This window comes from Pyxicephalus adspersus, chromosome 3 (genome assembly GCF_032062135.1).
Source record: "Pyxicephalus adspersus chromosome 3, UCB_Pads_2.0, whole genome shotgun sequence".
NCBI classification, from domain to species: Eukaryota; Metazoa; Chordata; class Amphibia; order Anura; family Pyxicephalidae; genus Pyxicephalus; species Pyxicephalus adspersus.
Window position 1 is genome coordinate 122364955 of NC_092860.1, and position 7430 is coordinate 122372384.

At 36.7% G+C, this 7430-nt stretch overlaps 1 protein-coding gene across 1 annotated transcript in view; it reads left to right on the plus strand.

The window, feature by feature from the left end:
- Positions 1–297: 297 nt before the first annotated feature.
- The window catches only part of LOC140327060 (cyclic nucleotide-binding domain-containing protein 2-like), a 53781-nt gene continuing 46648 nt past the window's right edge, over positions 298–7430 (plus strand). Inside the window, exons 1-3 of the mRNA XM_072406225.1 lie at positions 298–983; positions 1062–1135; positions 5047–5158. Of these exons, the coding sequence (XP_072262326.1) occupies positions 954–983; positions 1062–1135; positions 5047–5158 (216 nt within the window). The 5' untranslated portion in view covers positions 298–953. The remainder of the gene's footprint in view (positions 984–1061; positions 1136–5046; positions 5159–7430) is intronic.

Consider the following 7430-nt stretch of genomic DNA (forward strand, 5'->3'; position numbering starts at 1 on the left):
AATAGACAGCAAACTGAGCATAAAACGTTATAAGAGGGGTTACTTTTGTATAAAAACTGTTAAGTATATACAAATCATGGCTTTTCTTTCTTGTAGATGCTGAGGGCCACATTCCATCTTCTGGTCACTATAGAGCAGCATCTCCAAACCAATGTTTCAGTGAAAACCATTTGGTTCCTCCAGCAGATAATAGGAGTTTTGACCGTCAGATAAGTAACTCCTAACTGTAATGATCTTTTTTTACTGTATCTGTAATATCGCATTGCTTCCATTGACCATTAAGGCTGCTATGAAAGAGCTTTAAACTTTTGAAAATTATTTTACCAACTTTTCATTATCATGCTTTATTCTATATGAATATCGTGACAACAATCCACACTACTAATTTTAAAATTACAGTTTCCTTTTTTGAATGGGTTTTATAGTTTTATAAAATACCTGGCAGCCACATTCAGACAAGCATCCCACAATGTTTTTTGTGGTACTACAAGAAGTCACATTATTCTTCTAGTGTATCCTGCCTATTATACTGCAGCATGTGTGGGCTAGGCTGCAATGGGCAGAGAGAAATGATAGAATTAGGGAACACACTACATTTACTACATTTTTAGAATTAGGCAGATTTGTGTGGCAGTACAGGCAGCTCAGGAACCTGAATGCAGAAATTAATTGAAAGACACTCTACAGGTAGATTATATACACTGAATCCATTTCTGAACACAAACTTTTCCACCGGAGTGTCTCTTTAAGCATGAAATCTGAATGTTATGGTCAACAACTTCTTATATGTAATTACAGAAAAGCAGCATGCATTGATACAGTGATCATGTAACCAGCAGTATCACCCCGGCTACGCATACCATAGACTCAGTGAAGTAGGGAAACATGTCTCCTCCTCCATTCTACTATGCTAGCAACTCAGTGTTGTTCCAGGGAGGTGCACAGGTAGCAGCATGACTGACATTGAGCTAGCTAATAATAAGGTAGATGTTCCTTCTTGCTATATTCTAAAGCGTAATGAGCTCCAATCCCATCTAACTTTAATGAATTTATCCATGCAGAGAGACTGCCGGATGTTTCAACATGTGGCCACCAACATTAAGCATGTGTGTGGGATGCTGCTAAGTGTTAAGAGGTAATGTCACAGATAATGACGTGTGTCATTTTCATCAGTATACTCTGATGTGTAATTTTATTTTGTGTTGTTATTACCATGTAATGTAACTTTGAGCAATAATGACTTGTGTGTTATTATACCCTTGGTAGCTATGACTTTAACCACAAACCAGTGGGCCTAACTGTTTCTGCCACAGATGTAAACTGGAACTGTTACTGGCTAGGGTGCATTACTGTTGTTAGATCTTTTAGAACTTTGCTAGATGAACCATAACCTTTTCTTAATGTGGTTCCCAAGTCCTTAATATGTACGTAAATATATTGACACAAGTTTGGGTCTCCTTGGGATTCCTTTGAATATGCGTTTATTACACTGCTAAGAAAATTCTTGTAGGTGCATTTACCTAAACAATGCAATGTGCAAAGTTTAAAATGCATTTCCCAGAACAACATGTCAAATTCCAGTTTATGCTGCTCTTGAAGTGAAGTGAATTCTGATGGGTTGGTATGAGTGAATGAACTATATACAAGTGAACTATCTGTAAACAGCGTCTTCAGCCCAACGTCTGACACATGCACAGAAATACAATAGAAGTAAAACATCACACCATTGTTCTGTGTCTAATTCACTGGTTAGCATATTTGTGTAATTAGGGACATGAAGGGTTTTTGTGTGGTTTAGTTTTCGTAACATAAATCTGTGATGGGAGACATAATGGATGTCATTGGTGAGGTTTATCTGAGTATGTTAATTGTCCCACTGATATGCTGACCCACTAACTTTATTTGCAGTTTTTTGCCTTTTAAACTTTTTTTCCCCAGAAGAGGATTTCGATTACTTAAGGAAAGACTAAAAAGTCTATATCTGCATACTTAGCACAGTAGATATTCACAAATCCCAAAATATAAGGATTATTCCTCATTCCAGGATAGTGGATGGAGCCATGCAAATCAATATTCTTCACCTTGTCAGCCAAGTGCACACCCAGAGCATAAGTCGTGCATAAAGCTGTTAAGGCATTTTGTCTGCCATCGGTTCAGTGTAAACCTCGGCCTCTGTTTGCAACTGGCATTTTAGGAAGGATTTCCCTTTTAATCTGGTCACCATGACAGTATAGAGGTAGAGCTTCCCCCTGCAGAACTTTCAGAGCCCAGTTGCTTTGAAGTTAATAATAAAACCCAAAACAGATTTATTATGTTGTACCTTACCGATCCATAGATTTCTATTAGCTTTCTATTTAAAACCTTTTTTTAATCTTTTATTTATCTTTACTGTAATTCAAAACATCAACAAAAATATATTAGCCTAAAACAATGCACCTCATCAAAGGACTGGACAGCTACAAAATTTGTTTTTGTGTTTAAATATTCTTTAACATGCTTACTGCAGCTTTTCATAAACACTGAAGCTGAACTGAACTCACAGAAAACAGCATATGTTATTTTATACTGAATGTAGGATAGGAACCTATATAGTCAGGGTGAAGTTCACATCTTATCAACTCTCTTAGGAAGGCAGTAGGATTGGTGGAAAGTGTGTTGTATTCCCAGCATTGTGCAAACACAAATCAAGTCCATGTAAACAAACAGAATTGTGCGGGGCCTTTCTTCTGCTGCTTAACCACCTCAGCGTTACACTGAGGTCTAGATTTCTGTACCAAAAGTGATCCACTGTTTTTCATGAAATTTTTTTTTAAATTGTAGACCTGTAACTTACAGAAATATGTCCGAACAGGGGTTCTAGTAGATAATATGAATATAAAAAATGTTTGAAACACACAATCATGTAAAAAAAAAAAATTACTTTTAATAAAATTAAAGGAAAAACACAAAAATCAGCAATGTAAACAAATCATAAATACTGAAAAAGCAGTAACTCTGTATATTGTAAAGTACTATATTATTCTAAAACACCTCCCTAGTGTGGCAATTTTTAAAACTTTGATTCTGTATTTATTGGGGTTTGTTTTGAATTATTTTGTATTTGATTGGATACGGGAGTTTGTATCCAATCCAATACAAAATAAGAATTTGAATTTCCAAGTTATTTACTTTTATTTTATTTTTTTTATTTTCTTGTATTGGATTGGATGCTGGAGTTTGTATCCAATCCAATACAAAATGACAGTTTGAATTTACCAGGTATATACTTTGTAATTATTTGAATTATTTTGTATTGGATTGGATACGCAAGTTTGTATCCAATCAAATACAAAATATAAATTTGAATTTCCAAGTTATTTACTTTTATTTTTTTTTTATTTTTTGTATTGGATTGGATACGCAAGTTTGTATCCAATCCAATACAAAATGACAGTTTGAATTTACCAGGTATATACTTTGTAATTATTTGAATTATTTTGTATTGGATTGGATACGCAAGTTTGTATCCAATCAAATACAAAATATAAATTTGAATTTCCAAGTTATTTACTTTTATTTTTTTTTTTATTTTTTGTATTGGATTGGATACGCAAGTTTGTATCCAATCCAATACAAAATGACAGTTTGAATTTACCAATTATATACTTTGTATTTATTTGAATCATTTTGTATTGGATTCAATACAGGAGTTTGTATTGAATCCAATACAAAATGAATGAATGAGTTTCAGTTTGAATTTCCCGCACACGCGCCGACATCATCACGCACGCAGGGAGGAGCCGTCCGGTTTTTTTTTTCTCCGCCGGACGGCTTCTCCCTGCAGAGATCATCCGGCGCTGCAACGAGGAGGACGTGGGACGATCAGCGGGTCCAGGTAAGATGCCGGCCGGCGGAACACAAGATGCCGGCCGGCTTCTTACCGGTCCTGCTGTCACCCGACGAAGGCACCCGACGCTGGAGAGATCGGCGGACGATGATCGATGGAGGACGACGCTGGATGAGCACAGGGGGACCAGGTAAGTAAGGATGTACAAAATCTCGGGCTTAACCATCCTTGCAGTTTTTTTTTGCCCGAGCGAAGGTCGGGCTTAACTGCAAGGAGGTTAAAGATGGCTGCAAAACCTTTTCCTCCTGGACTGCCCAGGAAGAACTTTTTCCTCCCTGATGTTATTTACTCCACAGGCTGGAACATGTGTTATTCCAGAAATGTCTGTGCCATGAAACTATATTAAAGCCGGCACTTTGGATGAGTTCAAAATCCAAGAGAAACTCTACTTTCCCATATAAGTGACACTTTACTGAAGGAACCATACAGCACTTGTTTGTGTCCCCCACCTCTCTAATCCACTGCCAGACCACCTAGAAATACTTGATACATATAGATATGGAAGGACATTCTTCAATTCTCCTCACTATGCAGTGTTTGCCACCTGAGGCAGGGTAACCATGTATATCCTTAAGCTGTGCACACACTTCCAATAATAAACGAACGACCGATCAGACAAAAATCGTTCACAAAAATGACTGACCAACGATGCTGATGAACGAGGAATGTCGTTGGAAATGAACGACCGTCAAGGCCGATCTGATTGGCCGACAGTCGTTCAGTGATCGTAGATGTTTCTGCAATACACTTTCTCCTTTAAATGTCACTTCCTGCATCGTTCAAACGATTGTATCTAGCGTGTGTACATTATTGGTGGACTATATCTGAATGATCTTATCGTTACAGCATGAACAGAACTGTGCACAAAAGGATCGTTCAAATATAATCGTGCATAATCGTTGATCGGTTGTAATCGTTCTTTTTCTAATGATAATTATTGGAAATGTGTGTCTAGCTTTAGACAAAGAAGTCAGAGGAAAATGGAAGCAATTACAGGTTCCTTCTGTTTGGACTTCCTCGTATTTCCCCCATAAACAAAGTACAGGTTTGTGTTTATTACTATTGCTTACAGACTACAGTTCACATTGGTAGATGGTAGGCTTTTAAAATACTGTATCTCTATATTCAGTAAAGCAAGATTTATTTTACACATTTTACAGATATATAGGAAGAAACAGTGTTATGGAATGGGCATTATTCCATCTTCAGATGCAGATCCACAGCAGACATGACCTGCTCTTTAACATCAGCAGCTTTTCAAAAAACAATATGGTATGTGGAGAAATGTTTTTTTCAATTTTACACACGTTAATAACAGTGTTTCATGAAAGCACTTAGGTGGGTGGTCGGGGGGAGGTGGAGGTTCTGATGGTGGTGGTGAAGGATGGGCTGGAAAGTCTGAGCTACCCTCGTCATGGCAGGGATCTTTTATGTTTGTTAAAGCTTATCAAGAAGTGTATTTTTTCTGTTTCCTGGTCTCTATTAATAAACAACAACAATGACACACTATTTGAGTCAATACTTTTATTTTCCTAGCTAGATGACAGAGTATCAGTAAAAATGTCTTAATTTAGGTAAAATGCACCTACCTGTTAGGGACATGGTAACTATATTCGCCAGTAAATCATAATACATTTACAATAGCAGCTATGACAATAGCTACAATAGCAGCTATGACTATGAAGTTTGGGTTGCAATTTTTAAGTGAACCTATGTTTGCCAATGAAGATCAATTTTATGCTATTCAATATGAGCAGTATGTATCTGAGGTCTGAACAGAGAGATCTCTGTACATTTTTTTATATTCATTTAATGTAAACTTTAAATGTTCTAAAATGTGTTTTCTTATCAGGGACACTGAATGCAGATTGTATGCATTATTCATTTATTTTTTTATTGCTGATGCAATTTCCAATACTCGAACAAACAAAAAAAAAATATGGCATGGCATATAAACTTAAGCTACCTTAAATGCAACACTACATAAAGTACACATACAAAACATGCCCAATTAATAACCATAGGACATCACCATCGAAGAAGTCATAAGCTTTAGGACAAATAATAAAATACCAAATATTATGGTAATTAGGCCAGAGATGGTTTGCACCTAAATGAAAGGGGGTCTGCTGTGCTGGGGGAAAGATTTAGGGGAATGGTGGAGGGATGTTTAAACTAGGACAGAGGGGGGACAATTGCGGAGGGAATAAGCAATGAGGTTGAGGCATTATGGGTGAATGTGAGGTTGAATAACACACAATTAATTATTGGAGTCTGCTATAGGCCCCCCAGTGCTATGGAAGAAATACAGAATCAACTACTCGCACAGATAGAAAAATCAAAAAGTGGAAGTGTTTTAACTATGGGAGATTTCAACTACCCTGACATTGACTAAAGTAATGGCACCACACGAACAGCAAAAGGGAGGAAATTTGTGAATTTAATACAAGTTAATTTTATGGTACAGTTTATGGAAGCCCCAACTAGAAATGATACTCTGCTGGACCTAGTTCTTTCTAACAATGAAGAGCTTATTACAGATGTGCAAATAAAAGAGAATCTGGGTAGCAGTGACCATAATATGATTTAATTTATTGTAAGCTGTAAACAGGAAGCAAAAACACGAATGATAAAAACATTTAATTTTAAGACAGCAAACTTTCCATTAATAAGGGCGGCTCTCTGTGACTGGGACTGGGAGACAATATTCTCCTCCAAGAACACAGAACAGAAATGGGAATGGGCTAAAATTAAAACCTATGTGGCTCACAGCTGATGTTAAAAAAGCCATGAGGAACAAGAAAAGGGCATTCCAAAAATATAAAAATGAAGGATCACCTTCATCATTTGAAAATAAAAAGAATATAACAAAAGATGTAAAAAGAAGATAAAATGTGCAAAACTTCAAAATAAAAGACAGATTGTAAAGGAAAGTAAGGCAAACCCCCAAATTTTTAAAAAATATATTAACAGCAAAAAGATCAGATCTGAACATTTAGGCCCCTTAAAGGATGTCGCTGGGTTGGTAACTGGGGATACAGAAAAGCTTTTTTTTAGCTCTGTGTACACGAAGGAAAATGGCAGAGTTCAAGTCCAAATTCATAATAGCAATGTCACTGCCTTAAATGAGTCACAATGGCTCAGAACTGATATGATTGAGAAACAGCTGATAAAAATTAAGGTTGACAAAGCACCAGGAACTGATGGATTACATCTACATGTCCTCAAAGAGCTGAGCTGAGTTATTTCAAAGCCAGTATTTCTAATTTTTAGAGACTCTTTAGTCACTGGCAAGGTACCGATGGATTGGCATAAGGCCAATGTGGTTCCTATCTTCAAAAAGGGAGCAAAGTCATTACCAGGTAACTACAGACCCGTTAGTTTAACGTCCATAGTTGGAAAGGTCGGAAAGAGTTTGATAAAGAACCACATAGAGGTGTTTCTGCTAGAAAATAATATTATAACTGATAGTCAGCATGGCCTCAAAAAAGACCGAAGTTGTCAAACAAATTTACTCCCTTTTTATGAGGAGTAAGTAAACAGG